General features: G+C 35.9%; 1 protein-coding gene and 1 pseudogene across 2 annotated transcripts in view; one reads left to right on the top strand and one right to left on the bottom strand.

Annotated features, from left to right (window-relative positions):
• Nucleotides 1-526: 526 nt before the first annotated feature.
• Nucleotides 527-22,872, bottom strand: part of SUCLA2 (succinate-CoA ligase ADP-forming subunit beta) — a 64,590-nt gene continuing 42,244 nt past the window's right edge. For both annotated transcript variants that reach the window (XM_077158244.1, XM_077158245.1), the window contains 5 exons: nt 10,301-10,462; nt 10,067-10,209; nt 4,626-4,746; nt 3,891-3,979; nt 527-1,320 (listed from right to left, as the gene is read on the bottom strand). In XM_077158244.1, the coding sequence (XP_077014359.1) occupies nt 1,246-1,320; nt 3,891-3,979; nt 4,626-4,746; nt 10,067-10,209; nt 10,301-10,462 (590 nt within the window). In that variant the 3' untranslated portion in view covers nt 527-1,245. The remainder of the gene's footprint in view (nt 1,321-3,890; nt 3,980-4,625; nt 4,747-10,066; nt 10,210-10,300; nt 10,463-22,872) is intronic.
• On the top strand, nt 14,534-15,622 carry LOC143679469 (pre-mRNA-splicing factor RBM22 pseudogene; annotated as a pseudogene).

The following is a 22,872-nucleotide window of genomic DNA, read 5'->3' as shown; positions in this document are numbered from 1 at the left end:
TAGTGAAGAAAAAGTAGCTAAGAAGACTAAGGTACACTGCGATTAACAAACCTGCACAAACTCATATTGCAAGTAAGTAGTAGAGCCAAGATCCAAATTAGGTAGTCTAACTCCAGACTGTACACGATCATTATGACAGGCTGCCTCTCATAGGATACATAGCTGATTACAATTTAAGAACATCATAATAGGCAGAAGTTCTTAAATTCACTAGTATGGTTAAGGTGCCAACCGGGTGATGTTTGCTTCCAAGGTACTAGTTAAAGAGCAGCACTGTTCTATGTAGGGAATAAAAGATAAACACATACAAATACTAAGGATGATGACTTTTTTTTAGATAGAGAATGTACTGTATGCACACACATAAAGAACAGAAATCCAGTGAAATATCTGTAGGGAGCTTTAGGACATGCACTGTCATACCCAAATATATGATCCACCAATCAGTTCCTTAAAGCTGTTACTGAAATGATGAACACTTACACCTACCAGGTTTACTTAAAAAAATAAATAACATTAACCAAAATCATATTGAGAGATTTTTAATAACTTAAATTGACATTCTTTATTTTATCTGCCAAGTCCTTAGTAAATATAATATGCCTTTATTTGATACAAACCTATAGGTGCTTTTCAATAATACCACAGAATCATGAAGACTTGCAGTTATCAGTGTTGTGTAGTGATTAAAACAATGTCCAAATAATTAACAACTTACTTCATTGAAATACTTAAAAGACTATTCTGGGGAGTGTTTGAAAGTTCTGTTTATAAATAATGATCAATATACTTAGTATGTATTTGGTTTTGAAGATAAACACTTCTTATATAAAACATTGTTTTAATACATTGCTCTACTAACAAGGCTAGTTGTTAGATACATTTCTAAGACTAAAGGATAAAGCTTTATCTTCATATTTATTTTACTCATAACACTCTCATCAATGAAGAACTCTGTACCCAACAATAACAAACAGGCATTTTGTGAGTGACTTTCTTGTAGGAAAAGCAAAAAAAAGCTTCAACAAAAGAAACTAGGTAACTGCATTATATATTCTTTACACAAACAGCTCCTTCTGTCCAAGAGAATTAAATGCAGACCAAATGCTCTTAAAAGTTTCTGTGCCTAGATGGCAATTACAATCCCCATAACACTAAAAAGAAAAAGACTAACAATACAGAACACAGTATTTTTTAACAATTATAACACATGTAACACCTTCAGCCATCCACTGAGTTCTCAGATCAGATTGGCAACTGAAATTTCACATCCACCTGTGCTTGTTTGGCTAAGGTCACTATTTCAGAGAGCTTTACAACCTGAAAGGAAAAAAACAATACATTTTTGTCACTGTTTTTTCAAAAACATAAAATCAGAATTATTGGTTAATGGGAAATTAATATATGCTCTATCTTTTTCATTTAAAATATCTGAGCTAGAAAAAAAAGAATAAAAACAAATAAAAAAATAAAATATCTGGGCTACTCTGACACTGTTTTATATCACATCAATTGCCACTCACAAAATATAGTCAAGTCAAATACTCTTCATAATGCACACTTCGATTCAATGCCTTACATTATAAATTAGGTAGGTATGCAAGTAAGTAGGTGTGCAGATAGGTAGGTATATAGGTAGGTAAGCAAAGAGAGAGAAAGGGAGATCTATAAACTCAGAATTAAGTTTAAATTCCTCTCTCTAAATTGTAGTTGATTTTATTTGTTAGCAGGTACTTTCTCAAAGAACATAAGATCTTGATTATTCTTGTGACATGCATTCCATTATCTCAGCAAATCTCAAGAGCCTATGACTGATTCAACCACATAGGCCCTAAAAAGTATTCCATTAAATATCTACAAACATGGGGTGGAAGACAAGCAAAAGTTCTCGTTTAGTAGTATTTCTATATCTGCTATGGCATATGCACTAGGATACATTGTTAAGCAAGGCATTTTGATACCATTCATCTAAAATCAGAAGGAACAGGGATATATATATACAAACACAAAAAATAAATACATACATATACAGTATTTGCTTATGTTTTTTAGAAAAGAAAGAACAAAAGACTTCTTTAAAAAGAAAAACTGGTTACCTATAGGGAAGGAAGAAATAGGAATAGGTATAGTAGATTCTCTGAAGATAACATGTTTTTTTAGTTCTGACTTTGGAGCCATAAAAATACTTGTTATATAAAATTAAAAAGGTTTTTTCTTTTTTCCTTAAAAAAAAAAAAGCAATCTCTTAAAATCAAAAAGAAACCAAAACTAATGGAACTGTATATCAAGCTGAGGCAAAATATTCAGAGAACTAATTCACATTCATAAATCTTAAACTACTTTCAGTAATCATATTGTCAGAATTATTATTATAAAACTGTCACGACTGACTGAGGGACAAATCAAATGAGTTATTATGTCAGTTTGGCATGGGAGAAAGAAGAAAGGTAAAAGATAAAAAAAAAAAACCTGTACTTCTGAATTTGCACTGGAGATATCAGGATGATTTATCTTTTAAAGAAACAGATATTTTCTTAGATTTGTCCCTGAAAAGGCCTAGAAACAATGATTAACCCAGTGGCCATGAATACCCTTCAAGCTTAAATTATGGTCTCTAGATAACATTTGATAACAGGTCTGGGGCAACAAATAAAAATGAGCCTGGCACATAACACACCGGAGCAGACCAAACACCATGTCAGAAGGAGTCAACTCAAAGACCAAACATCGGACAATTTGAGCACTGATAAGAATAACCAAAATGGACTGAACCAAAGCAAGTGTGTTTAAATCCATTAGTTCAAAACAGCACATGCATGCACACAGAGACCTGAAAACAAAAAATAAGAAACAAGAATTTAAAAATGGTCACCTTTGTTAGATGTAAGCAAACAAATTCATTAGTTTGAAAACTGGTTAAAAAAGGCAAAATTCAATTTTGCCTTTTTTTAAATTATCCTATCTTTGCCTATCTCATGCAAAACGTACCTCATGGTACCAAGTAGTTGATATGAGTTAGTTTCACTTTTTAGTAATATTCCATATAATAAATGAAGGATGACAGAATTAAAATATCACCACTTTGCAATCACAGATGAAATAATGGAAATAAGCTACCATCATTAATGGCTGCTAGTACCACAAAAAGAAAAATACTCTGACATTGCACTTCTCCTCACAGAAATATGCAATGCCAACCCTAAAAACAGTCCTGTTTATGGATTCCCAAAATCAAACATGAAAATGATACCAGTGTTTATATCAACTATCAGTTTACAGGAAATACAGAGGGCAAACAAGTGGAATGACATAACATGGATACAATCATTAAAGCACAGATTATAGGAAACTCTACAGGCCCATCCACCTATGACTAGCCAACAAAGAAACTGCAGAAAAAAAGAAAAGCAAGAGGGAATCTATAGATTGAGAGAGACTTAGTAATGTATTAAGGTACAGCAACATACAGATTTCTTTTGATCCTAACAAACAACCTAGACAAAAAATATTTGGATGAGGGAACTCTCAACACTGATTAGAGCCTTTTCTAAAACCTACCATACTATTATCAAACCTAAAACGACAGTAATTCCTTTAAATCATTATCATCATCTTTATCTTTTAGAGATGCACGATAACATGTACAAAATGACATGTCTGGGATCTGCTTCAAAATAATCACAGGTGAGAGAGGAAATAGGTAAGAATACAGATGAAACAAGATTTGCCCAAGTTGTCAATTGTTTAAGATGGGTGATATACACAGGGGAATATTTAGCAGAGGCACTATATTTATTAGCAATATCAGCTGGTTCATTTTAAAATCTAAGTGTTTCTAAATCCTTTATACACTTTGCAAATTCATCCTAAAGTTAACATAGCCTGTTTACCATTTTTGCAGCTTCATCCAAGTCATCACAAGCCAGAATTTTAAGTCCACTGTCCATTATCAGAGCCTTAGCATCATCAACTCTTGTACCTGGAAGTGATTTATGCAAATATAAAGATGTTTAAATACATACACAAAATTGTTTAAAATGTTTCCCACAGCATGTTTTAAGTATGAAAATGTCAACTAGTAGTACCTCCAACATTTAATATAAAGTCTTTGAAAAGCAAAGAAAACACTGTAAAAGGCCTGAGTTACCTCGCAGGATACCTTGGCTTACCATACCCATGGTAAATCAGGCAAAGTCAGAGACTGAGACAAAACAACAAATACAGGATGTATCAAATTATACCAAGCAAAACGATGAACATTTCTGTCCCAATGTTAGAAAATTTTAAAAAACCCCATGGTTGTAAAATTTCCTATTGTGTGATACTTTCATTAAAAAGAGCTGTTTGAAAACTGTTTTAAAATAACTGAACTTTGGCAATATAAACTTTTTCTTTTTCTTTCTCTCGCATGGGCAGGCACCAGGAATCAAACCCAGGTCTCCGGCACGGCAGGTGAGAATTCTGTCACTGAGCCACCATCACACTACCCAGCATTATAAACTTTCTAGCCATTAAAATCCATGGGACAAATGCAAACCACATTGTGCTGTGGTTCATTCTGCTTATCTTTACCTGAAGAAGCTAAAGTCTTGGATTTGTAACAGACTAGCACTCATCAAACTCACCTTGTAACCGTACCACAATAGGTATTTTAATTTCCAGGTCCTTTACCGCCATGATTATGCCCTGTGCAATGACATCACATCGCATGATTCCTCCAAAAATGTTGACCAGAATAGCCTGTACCTGTCAATAGAGCGTTTGGGTACATTAAATGTAAAAGGAATGAGTATTTGTCCCTCCTTCCCAAGAAAATATTGGTATATGTGCCTTATGATAACAATTAATTCTACAGAAACATTTTCAGACCAATCTGCCATAACTTCTCTAGCGCCCATCACTGAACCACCAGAAATCACTTCTGCCTCCTTGGGTCATTTCAGCGTCTGGCTCATGTTCTCATCTCTATTATCTCATTTGTTATCAACAAGACCTCCCTGATTCCATTTACTTGTTCCTTATTAAACATACATTCATCAACATGACTCTTCCCTAGATCCACATATATTCTACGACAATGTCACATGAAAGACCTCCAGTTTATTGTTCATTATCTGTCATCTCTTCATTTAACCCCATTTACTCAACCAACCTTCCACAGAAACCAGATCCTCAAAATCACTCAACTTCTCTATGCCTACCCCTGGTAATACTTCACATCCAACCCTCAGGGCTGTTAGAAATAGCATTCTTTTACCATCATACTGATAATTCTGAATCACTGTTCTTCTCTCCTTCCCCACCCCCCCCAAAAAAGAGAGGCTTGGTTCATTCAGCTATACCAGAGCTTCTCAACCAGTGAGATAAAAATGGGTTATAAATACACCAAGATACTGTTCCCCTCAACACCTGGAACAACTAGAAAGGTTCTGGGACAGATGGAGCCCCTGGGCTAGTGAACTCTAACTACAAGCAACCTTTTCCATCCACAATCAATGTCCTATTCAAATATCACTTTCTGTGAAATGCAGGACATGTAGTAAACTGAGAAATAGTGTGCTATACTACACATTACTTGTCTCTACCTGACTGAATTTGAAAGCCTCAAATTCGTAATGGACTAGAATTCATATGGATTTGTCACTCTTTTCTTCCTCTCTCCCTCCTTCTAACCTCATTCTGGATGATTTCAATATTTACCAGAAGGTGTTACCTAACATTCTAGCCTTAAAGTTCCTGGATCTCTACAATGCCACTTTTCTCTCCTGTCATTTTAACTGACAAATCCTTTACTTGACCAAACTGAATGTCTCTAGGATATCAAATGTCTAAACCATAATCTCTGCTCAACCTTCTCTCCTTTTACCTCTAACTCTGAGATGCATCCCTAAGTCCACCAAACCCAATCTTTTCCTCCTAAAGGCCTCTACTCCTTCAACCCCTTTTAAACTCCCAGTCTATGAAATTCCAACTTATTTGACTTTTTTCCTTATAGAGCCTGAAATCTATGGCTGAATAATTTAACAACACGGTCGCTACAGGCTCAATTCTCTCATACACATCAAATGTTTCCATGGATGATTCCAGACAATTATGTTATCAATTCCAACTTCAAGGAAAAGGAAAACAACAACAAAACCTTAAACACAAGCACAACCTGCAGAGCAGTATAATAAGGATTCATTACAACTCTTTCCTAAAGAATATGCCTCATGCCTTGAACTATTTTTCAGCCTCCTATCTTGCTTCAAGCCCTCTAACTTTCAGCATATAATCTGCCCTCATACTTCACCAAAAAAATAATGACAAGGCAGGATCTCCAGCTATATACCTTCCTTTCGACCTCAAAATATATTTATCATCCATAATTCTCCTCTACTCCAATAACATCTTAAGGAAAGAGTAAAGTCTTCTCCAAAACTAACCTCCCCATTTAATTACGATATTCTATCTCCTTCAGGTCACTTTGTTCTTTATCTTCAAATACCTTTTCTCCTCCATATAAAAATAGCTCATCCTCTCAGTCTTCTAACCAAATAAACACAGTCCACAAATCTCCTCGACATCATCTCCGTCCCTTCAAATGACAGTACTTTGTCCTTCCTTGCCCTCAGAAAAAAACATACACTAAGAGTAATCTCTCCTGGTAGCTTTACTCCTTCAATTCCCACTCACATGTCAATCCATCACAATCTGACCTCTCCTCTACTATTCTCACTAAGGCTCCCAGTCACTCCAACAGCATTTAACATTGCTGTCTACCCCTTACTTCTCAAAAATTTTTCTCTGGCCTTCTACGTTACCACCCTTTCCTGATCTGCTCCCATCTCTGTCCATTCGTTCTCCTTTCTCTATTTAACCCTTCAAAACAGAAACACAGGTTTCATTTTTGGTTTCTTCAGCTCATTCCCATGGGTCATCTAAACTCTTAATTCTCTCAACATGTTTAGGACTCTCAAACCTACCATTATTGAAAGTGCAATATTTTCACAAAAACTATCTACTAAACATGGTCACCACAACCTAACCTTACACATTCACTCAGACATACCTATTGTTCTCCACTGCCTCTGATAACATGAAGGGCATCACCACCCAACAATTTTCCCCAGTCAAAAGCTTTAATGTTAGCCTAACCAACCCCTCTCCAGGCATCACCCCCAAAAAGATTCTGAGAAATGCCTCTAAACTGAGATTCTTTGCTTTACTCTTAGGGATACTAACTTTGGCAAGGCACTGTTCATGTTCTCTTTTTTTTGGGTGGGGGAAGTTCTTTTATGGACAAGCAGGCATAACAACCAAATTGATCCTTCCTGCCAGTACCTCCCTAATTTCCATTTCATCCTCAACTAGCAGAATTACCTCCCTTAAAAAAAAAAAACAGAAAGAAAGAAAGACAGGGAGTAGATATTCTGTTTATCATCCCTTCCTTGAGCGGAAGAGCCTTGCATCAAAAACACAGTGTCCAACACAAAGAGACATAATATATATATAGCTAATTCAATGTTATACCCATTATCACCCTGGACTTCTGTATTGTTTCCAACAGGAAAGCCTACCACGTCAGTCCCCATCACTGGAAGTCTTCATATGCTTTTCTCCATTCTTGTACCTGGGCCCTAAAACTATGCTTAGAAAAATAAATAACTTGAGAATTCTACTTCACCTCAGCCGATGTTCAACAGTTAGATAATTAAGATTCCATCATTAAAACTCTGTTTTAGTATTTATGCCCCCCAAAAGCTATAGATTTATAGTTGCAATAAAATTTACTCTTTTACTGAATAATTACTAAGCAAGAAAAATAAAGCACATTTTGTATCTCATTCTAGTTGATTCCTCTTTGTAAAATAAATGAATATGGCAAATAAGTCTATAGGCTCAAGGAGAAACATCAATGAAGTAAGTTTATTTTTTAAACAATTCAAGAGTGTAACTCTATAAATAAACCTGTACACTGTCATCATCAATAATAAACATTTATTAATGACCTATTTATGAGCATAATTCTGAGCATTATGCCAGCCACTGGGAGAAGAAATGATGAGTAAGATATGATCCCTACCAAATATGAATTTTCATCTAAACTCAATAAGACCAGTCCCACTTAAGCCATTATTTTACATTTCTATAAGCTTTGCAAATCCACACTGGTCATACAGTAGATATACTCCTGAACAAATATCTAGTGCTCAATATGTCCTTTGGACTATACTGCTTCATATCCCTTGTATTTTGATGATCATTTATAAATTTTTAATTCTAAATTATGGCATATCTATAGATGATAGATCATTCAATGATTAAAATAATTGTTTTAGAAGAATATCTTAGCAAATGCAAAACTGGTAAGACATTAGCAAAAAAAAAACCCTCAAAATATGTACATTAAAAGATATGTATGAAAAAAAGATATATATGGAGAGAAACAGATCTTGGGCTGTTAGGCTGTCTGCTCTTCTGCTAACATGTAGTAATAATAAACTCTTTCTCTCCTTGAAACCCCAATGTCTCAAAATTGGTTTATTGAGCACGTTGGGCAGAAGAATCCATGAACTTTGGCCGGAAACAATTTTGTGACCATGAAGGGATGAATGTCTGAATCTCAGGAGCCCCAGGAGAGCAGATTCACAAAATGATTGCAGACCAGACATCACATGCAGATGTAACGTGGCCAGCAAAAGAAGAAGAAGAAGGCCTTTCTTATCATGTGTTCACATTTATAAGTGAAAAAGAACTTTTCTCAGAAACCACCAATTCACTTCCCTTCCCTTTAAATCCCATTATACAGGCTTGGGCTACCTCTGTTAGCCTAGCCCTTAGTTACAAGGAAACTAGGAAAAGGAAAAGCTGGCATATTCCATCTTGCTAATGGGATGAGGCATGGAAGAAAGCAGGTGGGAGAAAGCAGGTGCGAGTATGGCTTTTGGGAGGTCTCCATCAATGTTAGTCACAATAGGTTTTCTGTTAAACACAACAGTCAAGTAATTTTTTGCAAATGCTGGCTCAAGGATAAACAGATTTTGTTTTGTTTCATTTTTTAATGTAAGATTTCTAGGAGTTCTTATGATAATATGACTCTACAAATGAGGGATATATTATGTAGCAGTAGAAAATATTTTTCCCTTTGAAAAGCTATTAACATTTCATTATCAACAAACCAACCAAAAAAAATGAATAAAAATTTACATGTATGAGGAAAAAAAAAAGATATATACGGGCAGACAATGGTAGGTCAGTGGCAGAGTTCTCGCCTGCCAATGCCAGAGACCCAGGTTCAGCTCCTCGTGCCTGTCCAAGTTTAAAAAAAAAGATATATACATGATTATATAGACGGTAACAAAATAAAAAAATTTTTTAAAAGCCATGGAACTACACTACACAAACTGTGAACTCTAAGTTAAACCCTGGACAATTATTAGTACAATTAATAGTAAAATTATAGAAATGTGCTATCATCAATTATAACAAATGTTCCACACCAATGCAAGTTGTTAATAATAGGGTGGTATATGGGAGTTTCATATTTGATGCATGTTTGTTCTTTAAACCCACAATTTCTCTAGTAAAGGAAAAAGAAATACATACATGAATTCAGGTAAACTATATGGTATATGAATTATATCTCAATAAAGCTATTTCTAAAAAGATATAAATGAGATGCTACGAAAAATGTGTATGTATTTAAAAGTCTGGAAGACAATAAATCAAATCAATAGTAAGAAAAGCTATCTCTGGATAGAATTATACGTTATTTTTATTTTCTTCTTTGTAGCTTTTATATATTTTCCTAAATACCTGGGCTTCTATGGTCAACTAACACCTCCCAGAAATTGTTTCCCTAGGAATGGATCCCATATTAGATCACTACCATCTAATATTTCTTCATCTTGGTTCCTAAATCACAATGCGAAACTTTTTCTCTAGTTAACTTTTAGGGCATTGATTTCAGCTTCTCTTTCCAAAGTACAGAGGTCTTCTGAATTCTGAAATTCAAGCAACACAATGACCTTATCAAGTTACTTCATCCTATCAAAAAATCCTAACAAGTAAGCCCTGCTCTTACCTTTTTATCTGAAGTGATAAGCTTAAATGCTTCTGTTACTTGTTCAACTGTGGCACCACCACCAACATCAAGAAAGTTGGCTGGAGTCCCTCCATGAAGTTTTATTATGTCCATTGTGGCCATAGCCAAACCAGCACCATTTACTATCAAGAGGGGGAAAATGATTCATATAAATAACAAGCACAATAAATTAAAACTCAGCCAGTCCAACTCAAACATAAAAGCACATAGTACCTAGACAGCCTATATTTCCATCTAGGCCAATGTAGTTGAGATCTGCCTTGGCGGCATCTTTATCCCTTTTATCTTCCTGGGTCCAGTCACGTAGGTCAAAGATTTTCTTCTGGCGATAGGCTGAATTTGAATCAAAATTGATCTTTGCATCCATGCAAAGCACTTAGAAGGAAAAAAAAGAGTGATCTTAATTTCAAGTCAGGCACAATAAACTATCATCAAGCACTTTTTAGTTTAGGTAAAAACATATTTTAATTTTGTCACTTATTGAAAGCATTTCAATTGATGCTCACAATTAAAACTTTCTAGGAAAAGAAAATTTGAGGTTTAAAACTGCTGTATCATATCCTGACCAAAAGGGGGAAAAGAAGTGTAACAAATAAGGTATCAGTGACTGACAGAATTCAAATAGAGTCAAGGGACTACTCTAGAGGTCACTCTTATGCAAGCTTCAGTCAGACATTGTCAAGTGTCTATCATAACTTGTCAAACCCCAACCAAAACTATTCCTGACAATCCTAAAGAATACCTAGAGCATTAATAAGATGCTACAAAGGTTCTATGCACTAGGAAAACTTTCCAGAAACCTACAACCTCCCTGGACAAGATAAGTCCTGAAATGCAGAGGGGCCAGCCTTTCCACAACATCAATCAGTTCCATCTGCCTACCCCATATTATTGACATCCCCTTCCAGCATGAACAGTTAGAATGGGCATAGCCCAGATACCCCTAAAGAGTGGGAGGACGATCAAAGGTGATGGTGAAGTTATACAGAGAAGGGAGGGTTTAACAAATGAGTATGACTGCTGAATTATTATACTGATATTTCTTATAGTCTCCAGTACCTTAGAGAAGCTTAGAGAATTAAAAACCTAAAATTGTGGAATTGTAACCCATACAAAAGACTGAAATCTGTCCTATAACAAACTATTGTGATGTGCTTTGAAATTTATTGCTTTCTTGTATATATGTTATTTTTCACAAAAAAGAAAGAAAAAGGAGGAGGAGTATAACAGAGAAGACAGAATTTAACAAATGAGAATGACTGCTGAATCATTATATAGTTATTTCTTTTGGCCTCTAGCATCTTAGAGCAGCTAGAAGAAAAAACAAAAAGTCGTGGAACTGTAACCCATATCAAAGTTTAAAATCTGTTCCATAACTACTTGTTAAAATGTATGTGGAGGGCAGGCCACGGTGGCTCAGCAGGTAAGAGTGATTGCCTGCCATGCCCAAGGACCCGGGTTCGATTCCCGGTGCCTGCCCATGTAAAAAAAAAAAAAAAAAGTATGTGGAAATTGAAAAAAAAAAGCTTAAAATGCCAGTCTGTATTACAGGAATAAAACTCAAAATGTGTTAAAATTTAAAACAAAACAAAACTGCCCATCAAAGCAACTGGTTCTGCATCCATCCTAGGCAACAGATAAAAGCAAACAACAACAAAAAGAACATTTTTTAAATGTATGAATTAACAATAATTTACTGTCCATGTGCCCAGGTAGCCCCTTCATTTGTGCCCAAGATCCCATCCTCTCACCTACTTAAGGATATTGTTTCAGCAATTCTGACTTTTCTGTATTATAAATCTCTCCCTCTCTTTTGGTCAAATCCCACTGGCTTACAAATATATACTATTTCTTCCACCTTTAAAAAAAATCTTTTAACTCTATTTCCTCTCATTCTCATCTTCCTAAATTCCTTGAAAATTTCTTGAAAGAGTTGTCCGTTTAAACCAGAGGTCAACAAACCAGAGCCCACGAACAAAATTTGGCTTGCTGTTTTTTTATGGTCTGTAAGCTAAAAAAGGTTTTTAAAAACATTTGTAAAGGGTAGTGAATAAGAAAGAAGAAAGAAAAAAGGAAAGAGGAAGAACAACAAGAAGGAGCTGCTGCTGCTGCCACAAATGAGACCATATATGGCCCAAAGCCTAAAATATTATCTGTCAGCCCTTGGTTTCAACTCATTGTACCAAATTCTTCTCCTGCCATTCTCTCCTGAATTCTCTCCAATCAGGCTTCTATTCATCAAATGGCTCTCATAAAGGTCATCAACATGTCCAAAAGTCAAGTTCTCAAACTTCATCTTAGTTAACACAGCTGATCACCCTTTGTATCTTGAAATGCTTCCCTTTACTTGGCTTTCAGAACAACACTTGTTTTTTCTCCTACCTCTCTACCAATTCTTCTTCAGTATCCCTTGCTAATTACTTCTCACCCCCTGCCCAACCCTAAACACTGGAGTATCCCCTATCTTTAGATCTGGTCTCTCTTCTATCTATATCCACTCAATTGGTGATCTTATCCTCCAGGTTCCTGGCTTTAAATACTATCTCTCTACTATCAATGGCCAGATTTATATTCCAAATTGAGATCTCTCCCCATTATTCCAGGCTTACATATTGCTTTGACTTTTCAACATCTCCACCTGGACATCTAATAAGCACCTCAAAGCTATAAGTCAAAAGCTGAACACCTAGTATTCTTTCCCCTCTCACAATATTCCATCTCTCAGTAAAAGACAGACCTATTTTTCTAATAGTTCATGAAAATTTTAGATTCATACCGAGCATCTAATATAACAGCAAATTAAATCTAATAGCTCATTCTAAATATTCTAATAATCTAAAATCTAATAACTCATTCAAAATTTAGATTCATCCTTGGTTTCCCTTCTTTCACACCGAGCATCTAATATAACAGCAAATCCTGTTGAATCTTCCATCGAAATATACCCAGAATCAACCTATTTCTAATTATTTGCACTATCACCCCATTTGAAACCACTAGGATTTTCACAGCATCTAAAGTAGTCTCTCTGCTTCCTCCTTTGTCTCCCTTTAGCCTATACTCAATACAACAACCAAAGTGATCTTGTTAAAACCTAAATCAGATCATAACACATTGCTGCTCAAAATTCTGTCTTTTCCTGCCACTGAGAGAAACTCAAAGTTCTTACCAAATTCTACAAAGTATATAGAATTTAGACCACTCCCCCTTAACCCTATTATCTGTCTGGCTTCATCTTTTATGACTCTACCTTCCCCACTTCCATCCAGCCTCACAAGTTTCCTTACTGTCCACTGACAGCTAGAAGGCTAAAAAAAAAAAAACTTGAGCAGTTGCAGCTGCTGCCCAATAGAGAACAAAATCTGGAGTTGAGCTAAGTCAACTACAAAATGTCCAATATACAACTAAAAAGTACTAGATCTGTGGCGAATCAGGAAAACGTGATCTGAAGAGAAAAAGCAATGAACAGAAACCAAAACAAGATATCCCAGATTTGGAATTAACAGAAAAAGATTCTGAAACAGTTATTAGAAATATGTTTAAGGACTTAAAGGAAAATATGATTATAATAAATGAACGGATGGGCAATCTCATCAAAGAATAAATTATAAAAATAAATCAAATGAAACATCTAGAACTAAAAGGTACAATATCTGAAATGAAAAATTCATGGGCTAGGTTAAAAGCACATTAGAAAAGATTCAGTGAACTTGAAAAAAAGAGAATAAAAATGAAAACAGCACTTCAGTGACCTATTAGCGAATATCAGGAAGTCTAACATAAGTGTAATTGGAATGAGAACGCAACAGAAAAAAACAGCAGAAGAAATAATGGCTGAAAATGTTTCCAAATTTAGTGAAAATAATTATCTACAGATCCAAGCATCTCAATGGACCACAAGTAGTTTAAACACAAAGAAAATCACACCATGAAACTGCTAAAAGGCAAAGATAAAAGAACCTTTAAATTGATGAAAGAAAAAAAAAACTCAAGTCAGAATTCTATATCCACTGAAAATATCCTTCAAAAATGAAGACAAAATAAAGACATGTTCAGACAAATGGAAACAAAACTCAATGCAGCAGAGCTACATTAACAGAAATGCTAAGGGAAGTTCCTCAAGCTCAAAGGATATAACATGGAAACATGTATATACAGCAGTAGTCGTCAACTAGGGCTGATTTAGTCCCCAAGGGCACATTTGGAAATATCCAGTAGGGGATAGGGGAGTGGGCTGGGAGATGCTTCTAGCATCTGGATGCTACTGTATAAACTAACCTGTTAAACACCCTACAATGCCCAGGACAACATGACAAATATTCTCTGGCTCAAAATATCAATAATGCCAAGGTTGAGAAACCAAGATCTACAGGGAGGAAAGAAAAGCATCAAAAATATATAAGCAGAACTAGAAAACCATCACTGCCCCCAGATGCTCTCAAGACGATGACCTCTCTGGGATCCAACACCTATAAAAGGCAGAACTGGGAGGATGTGGACTACCCCATACTGTGCTGACATGCCTTGGAGAAAACCCATATATCCAAATGACCAAAGAAAAGTACAGGAAGGAATGCAAAATTTGTGCCAAGGCCATTCAGTGTTTCACTGATGCCCTGGGATTCGCATGTGTTTCAAGAGACTGAGTCTGCCAAACCTGCAGCAAATTGAAGAATGTCTGCCAGACCTGCCTCTCAGACCTAGAATATGGTCTGCCCATCTAGGTCCATGGTACAGGATTGTCTTTTAAGGATTATATGCCAAAGTCAGATGTCATCAAAGAGTACTACACACAGAATATGAAGAGAGAGATTTCTAACTCTGATGGAACACAGCCAGCTGGTCTGATGGGGAAAGCCACATCCACTGGTGACAAGCTACTCAAACTGGCCCAGATCACACCCTATTATAAATGGAAACGATTCCACGTTTGCTCCTTCTGGGTGAAAGGAAAATGTAAGAGGAGAAGGCTGTCCATACAGACATGAGAAGCCTACTGATCCAAGTGACTCCCTTGCTGATCAGAATACTGAAGACCAGTACTAGGGAATCAATGATCCTGTGGCAGATAAGCTTCTAAAGCGGGCTTCAACAATGCTTTATCTGGACCCACCAGAGGATGAGACCATCACCACACTCCATTTTGGTGGTCTGTGAGATACCATTATTGAAAAAGATCTAAGAAATCATTTCTACCAGTTTGGAGAGATTTGGACAATAACTGGTATATAGAGAGAGCAGTGTGCTTTCATTCACTTTGCCACAAGCCAAACTGCAGAAGTAGCTGCTGAAAAATCTTTTAGTAAGTTAATTGTCAATGGCTGCAGGCTCAACATGAAATGGGGAAGATACCAAGCAACCAGAGGAAAAGAAAAAGAGAAGGACAGAACCACAGACTCTGGAAAAAGTAAAAATAAACAAAAAAATAGGCTAGAGTCTGTTCTATGGCTGCCAGGAGGTCTTCCTCCTCCTCCTCCTGCAGCAAAAGAAGCCTCTGCCAACTACTTCAATCTACTCTCAAGTTTTTTCTTCTAGCTGCTCCAAAGCACTGGAGACCAAAAGAAATATCAATATAATGATTGAAATTATACCACCTCCAGCAGTAGTGAACACTGCCCTGTCACCATTCCCTGGTATTGCTCCACCCCAACCCCCAGGTTTTGGGCCACACATGCTTCACCCAATGGGAACCTCCCCTCCTTTCATGAGGGCTCTAAAACCAACCCACTATCCTTCTCACAACCCTCAGAAGATATGAGCTTATGCTGGGAAACACAGCACTCCGTAGCATATCATCACCACACTTGGGCTCTAAAGAAAGGGCGCTTTCGTTTCTCAGTAAATGAATCTTGGAATAAATATATTTTTTCTTCTTTTTTAGTTTCCATGGTAACTGAATATGTTCTGATGTGGGCAGTTAAACTATAGCCATGTTTTCCTACATGTATTCAAAGGACTGATGGACCTCAAATAAGCTGCCATTAACACATCTGGTTACTACTATAACATTACTAATAGCCTACTGCTGAATCATTATATTGATATTTCTGTTGGTCTCCAGGGCCTTGGAGCAGCTAGAAGAAAAAACAAAAAATCATGGAATCATAACCCATACCAAATTTTAAAATCTGTTTAACTACTTGTTAAAATGTACTTGGAAATGTATTGCTTTGTTGTATATATCGTATATTTCACAATAAAAAACATTAAAAAAAAAAAAACCTCATGTCTAATCCCTTTTTCTATACGGGAGAAAACCTCATGTCTAATCCCCTTTTCTATACAGGAGACAAATGACTGAATGAATTGGAATGTGCAACAGAGTTACCATTTCAATTATATGTTCATTTTGTATTTTTATTTTGGAAAAAAAAATTGACCTGCAGTTTTAAAATAACCATTTTTATGTTCTTTGGGTATTTTCCTTTTTCATCTTAAAAAAAGATTATTACTTCTAATCACTGTAGTGGCCTGAGTGTGACTGAACTCTTCCAAAGCCAAACTCTTGGAAAAACAAATAGAAACCAGCACCCAGCACAGCACAGATCTTTTTTTTTCCTCTCTTTCCCTCACTTCTTACTAAAGGAATCTGGCTGATGGCTTTGCTTTTCTATAGCAACAAAAGACAAAGATCACTTTTTATTCCTATCAATCAGGTGGAAACATAAATTCCATGGTGCTATCATCGTAGAAGCTTGCTTGGTGTCTGCAATGAAATTATTTTAAAGAACTTCCCGTGAAAAACTATAACAAACTGAAAGAGAAAAGTGTTGCAGAGTGTTTGGATGGAAGACTTGTGACTTACAGTCAGAATTCTGATCTCCAGCATTCACCTTCATGCATCTTCGGCATCACATTTTAATTCCTTGCTCCTGGGCAGGGGGGTTATCTGTTGGTCTTAGAATGTTTGGATATAACTGAATTATAGATGGTAAAGGAAATGTGATGTTCTGTTGTGTTGTGTTGTGTCAATTTTCCAAAAACAAAAAATACATATAATATATATATAAGCAAATAAATAAATATATATTGAGGATAACAGAAGCCAGGTTTTGAAATGTTGGATAACAGAATTACAAATATTGAAAAGGATAAAACTAGAATGAGCCCTGTAGAGTGGACTTGGAGCTATGAGTATAAATTCAGATTTTTTTTAACAAGCTGAACATGAATATATATACATGGGTATTTATAGGTATGGTTATACAAACACACATATTTCCTGGCTCTGTTGGCTGAAAAGGCCTAGAAGCAATGGTATATACCACTAGCAAAAAGCATATGCAGTCTCCAAATCTCCAATAAGCCATTCTCCACTAATAAGAACCATAGCTCCTTGGAGAAAAAGTCAACTGCAGAACCGTGGGAAGGAAAGTTATAAGATGATCCTAGAGCATCTTGTCATGTAAAAAAGTAAGGAAATGCTCAAAAAATAAGGGGACATTTCAAAATAACAAAGGGAAAACTTACGTTCACACTAAAATTGGTACGCAAATTTCCATAGCTACTTTATTTGTAATAATAAAATATTGGAAAAATCCAAATATCTTCAAGGAATGAATGGATGAACAAATTCTTGGTACATCCATACAACGGAATAATACTCAGCCATAAAAAGGAATGAACTACTGGCCATATAACAACCTGCATGGATCTCAAGGACATTATACACATCAAAATAAGTTTATCTCAAAAAGCTACATACTAATGTAAAATGGAATAGCCACTGTGGAAGATGGTGTGACAGTTCCTCAGAAAGCTAAATATAGAGTTACAATAAAGCAATCTCACTATTCAGTATACACTCAGAAAATCTGAAAGTAGGGATGTGAACAGAAACTTGCATACCAATGTTCATCAAGGCATTTACTCACAATTGCCAAAAGATGGAAACAACCCAAATGTCCCTCAACTGATGAACAGATAAAGACAATGTGGTATATACATATGGTTCCACAGTAAGAAAGAATGAATTTCTGAAGCACACAACAACATGCATGAACCTCAAGGACATTATGTTGAGTAAAATAAGTCAGACACAAAAGGAGAAATATTTTATGTTCTCACTGATATGAACTCATTATTATATGTACAATCATAAACATAAAATATAGAATAAAGGTTACCAGGGGACAGAATGAGGCTACAACAATGGGGAGTGACTGCTTAATAAGTACAGAATATTTAACTAGGTTGAACTTAAACATTTGGAAAAGGATAAAGGTGATGGTAGCACATTATTGTAAGTATAATTAACAATGCTGAATTGTGAATGACTGGTTGAAAGAGGTAATTTAGAGTCATGTGTTACCAGAAGGAAAGCTAAAAGTGAAAACATGGGAATGTATAACACAGTAAATCTTGTGATGGACAATGACTGATTAACAATACAAATATAAAAAAGTTCTTTCAGGAACTAAAACAAATGTATGATACTATCACAAGGTGTTAAAAAGGTATATGGTAGCTACTGCAGGGAGAAAAGGTACCTATGGCAAACCACAGTCTATAATTAACAGTAAATCTTAATATTCGTTCATCAAGAGGAACATGTACTACACGAATACTAGGGATTAATAATAGGGAGGGATAAGAGGTATGAGATGTTTGCTCTTTTATATCTTTATCTTATTATTACTATTATTAATGGAGTAATGAAAATGTTCTGAAATTGATCATGGTGATGAATGCACAACTATTTGATGATAGTGGGAGCCACCAATGGTATACTTTGGATGAACTGCATAGTGTGTGAATGTATCTCAATAAAATTGCACTTTTTAATAAAAGGGAAAAAATGGCTACCCACTATATGATTCTATACATAGAACATTAAAAAAATGACAAAGTTACAGAGACAGAAAATAAATTAGTGATGATGCAACATTCTATATCTTGATTTTAGTAGTAGTTACAAAAGTCCATGTAATATAAAACTGCACAGAATTATACACCCATTACAACCATACGTACAGACACAAACAACTGTGGGTTCAAGCAAAATGGTGAGAAGGTCTGTAGTACTGGTTATCAGAAAGTGTACCAGTGTCAATTAACTGGTTTGGGTATGGTACTACACCTGTATGATGTCATCACTGGGTAAGGCTGGGCAATGGGTACATGAGACTAAACTATTCTGACAACTTCTTGTGCATCTATTATTATTTCAAAATTAAATCTTTAAGAAAAAAAGAAGAGATAGGAGACATCTAGAAGGTCCCCATAATGGCCAAATCTGAGACAATCTGAGAGCAACAAAATAATGGCAGAAATGGATTATAATTCATTGAATAAAATAAGAATCCATCAACCTAGTCTGATATAAACAAATGGACCAATAAGTGGAAAAAAGGAAAAGTTTACGGTGTAACGTTAGAAAATCACCAATGGATGTTGTGCCAGTTTGAAACTGATGTGTACCCCAGAAAAGCTATGTTCTTTAATCCTGATTCAATATTGTTGAGTGAGATCTTTTTGATTACTTTGCTTCCATGGAGATGTGACTCACCCAGTCATGGGTGGGACCTTTTGATTAGGTAGTTTCCATGGAGATGTGTCTCTACCCATTCAAGGTGGCTCACTTACTAGAGTCCTTTAAAAGGGAACCATTTCTGGAAGAAGCAACAGAGCCAACAGAACTGGGAGCCAGCATGAGACCCAGATGTATGAAGATGCAGAAGGAAAATGCCCCCAGGGAAGCTGTGTGAAACCGGAAGCCAAAGACCCCAGCAGATGCCAGCCATGTGTCTTCCCAGCTAACAGAAGTGTTTTGAACCCATCAGCCTTTCTTGAGTCAAGGTATCTTTCTCTGGATACCTTAGTTTGGACATTTGTATGGCCTTAGAACTATGAACTTGCAACTAAATAAATTCTCTTTTTAAGAATCGTCCCACTTCTGGTATATTGCATTCTGGCAGTTTTAACAAGTCAAAACTAAGAGAGTAAAAGTTTGAAGAGGAACATAATCTCACAAAATTTCCCCACAAATTTCCTATTAATAAAATGAGGATAATAGTAATTCTATAATGGAGAAACCTGGTGGACACTACACTGACCAAGTAATACAAGTTAACATTACCAATAATGAAACAATATTGATTTTTCCTTAAAATGAGTACTATATACTGCCCGGTTTGTTCATTTCTAAATATTTTCTTATGCCTTTATGTCTTCATTAAGACATGAATTGTTGAAGACGCTCCTTTAAATTTTAAAAAATATGAGGATAATATTTTATACTGATTTCTATTTTTTCGCTTTGTGTTTAAAGACAATTACCAATGTGTTATTAATCCTTGGATATAAGACTTTTCCTCTGGCACAATATTTAGTTTAATGGATATTTGAAAAAATGTGCTTTTCTAAATGTCAGGTACAGGATTCTATATATCTTCATTAAATACTGTAATGTATTCTTCCAAAAAAAAAAAAGGAAAAAGAAAGAAAGAATAAGGCACAGACAACGAAGATATTAGTCCTTCCTAGGCCTCTAGAATAAAGACTCCAGAAGATCAAGGCAGCTTCACTCAGGAACCAGCTGAGAGTGATTTTTCCATTGAGAGCATACATGCAGTGAAGGTGAAAATCTTCCCTAAGAAGCAGATGTTTCAGGCCTAAGTGCCATGTGAATAGGCAGCAGAAACAGCAACTGACAATACCTGCCCACAAGATAGTGTGGGGCTATCACTAGATAGAGCACACATTCAGTTCATAATGGGTCACCAAAACTATGATGCTCAAAAGGGGACAAATTTTTAAGAGACCACACATTCTTACTTTATTACCCAGTAATTTTTCCTAAATGACCTTAAGTTTATAGATAAAATTATCAAGACAACTGGCATCAGGACAACTAACTACTGTGTACTCTCCTTTACTCAGATAAGTCAATGCCATTACCTCTGACAAAATTAAGTACAATATCTATAGGCATGCCTAAGAGTTACTTCAGGAGGATCTCTTTTGTTGTTCAAATGTGGCCTCACTCTCTCTCAGCCCAACCTCTGCAAGTGAAATCACTGCCCTCCCCTCTACGTGGAACATGACATCCAGGAGTGAAATTCTCCTTGGAGGTATGGAAGATGACTCCCAGGGATGAATCCAGCCCTGGCACTGTGGGATCAACAATTCCATCCTGACCAAAAGGTTAAAAGAAATGAAAGTAACAAAGCATCAGCGGCAGAGAGAGTTCAATTAGAGTTGAGAGGCTACTCTGAAGGTTGCTCTTATGCAAGCTTCAGTTAGACATTGCTACCTATCATAACCTGCCAAATCCCAACCAGGACCATTCCAGCCAGTCCTAAAGAACACCTAGGGGACTATATGGGATTACACAAGGGCTCTGTGCATTGGTGTAACTTTCCAGAAACCAACACCCTCTGGATGGGTCCCTGGATTTGAAGTCAGGGGGGCCCAACCTCTCCAAAACATAAGATACTTCCATCTCCTACCCCATATTATTGACAGGCCCTTTCAACATGAAAAAGTTGGAATGGCCATAGCCTAAACAACCCTAAAGAGAGGAACAGAAAGATCAAAGATGATGGTGGAGTTATACAGAGAAGACAGGATTTAACAAATGAATATGATTGCTGCTGAATCATTAAATTGATAATTCTTTAGGTCTCCAGTATCTTAGAGCAGCTAGAAGTAAAACCCTAAAATTGTGGACTTGTTAACATATGTCATACTCTGAAATTAATTTCAGAACAACTAATTGTGGTGCTGTGCTTTGAAATATATTGTTTTTGCATATATGTTATACTTCACAAAAAAGAAAAAAAAAAGTCGATTGTGATGATAAAAAAATATTTATGCTTTCTAGCCTCCTATATTCTGGAGTAGCTAGAAGGAAAAATCTGAGAGGATCATATGGTGGCCCATGACAAACTCTGGGATCTGTCCTATAACTACTTGTTGAAGAGTGCTTTGAAAATTATTGCTGTTTTATTTCTTTGCTTTGTATGTATGTTATATTATACAAGGAAAAAGTTTTTTAAAAAAATAACCAAGTACAAGGTTCTGAAAACATAAATGTGTATGGATTATGTTTCACATGATAAAAATGGCTGAGGTTTCTTCAAGTCTGATAACTGCAGAGCCAATGCTATGACAAACTTGTCTGTCTTATAACTTTTTACACTCCTTAAAAGTGAAGCACAGGGCAGTGCAACAGTGGCTCAGTGGCAAAATTCTCACCCGCCATGCCAGAGACCTGGGTTCGATTCCCAGTGCCCGTCCCATTAAAAGAAAAAAAAAGTGAAGCACATAAGAGACGTGGCATTCAAACACTATAATTTCTAAGACCATGAAGGAACTCTACCCATTCCAGTAGGACACAGTCCAAACAGCTGTGACTGAATGAATCCCAAATCTATCTAGGATTCATAATCCCTCTACGTAATACCCAGCAAAACAAGGACTAGAGACTTCAGTTTTCAAAGTCCTTTGGACTTTAACATACTTAACTTTTAATGCCAGGAAGATTTCATTTTATTGTTGGTACGCTTTATTCAATTTATTCAGACAGTTTATTACCATTAGAATATCTTAATTTGATCTGATTGTAGAACCTGTGACATCTCATTAGTCAACATGACTGGGTATAATCTGGTGTTGGAAACAAATATTGATGAATTTTCAGAATTGAGCATGACACTTCCTTACAGCTGATATTAACGTACTATTCTGACACACTTCAATAACTTTAGAGAGCAAAAATCTAAATTACCTACTGGTGCTCCTAGGAAAACACCCAAAACAACAATGGTTGGCATTAGGATATT

The sequence above is a fragment of the Tamandua tetradactyla genome, chromosome 4 (genome assembly GCF_023851605.1).
Source record: "Tamandua tetradactyla isolate mTamTet1 chromosome 4, mTamTet1.pri, whole genome shotgun sequence".
Lineage (NCBI taxonomy): Eukaryota > Metazoa > Chordata > Mammalia > Pilosa > Myrmecophagidae > Tamandua > Tamandua tetradactyla.
Note: the sequence above shows the minus strand (reverse complement) of the source record. Positions and strands in the feature narration are given on the sequence as shown.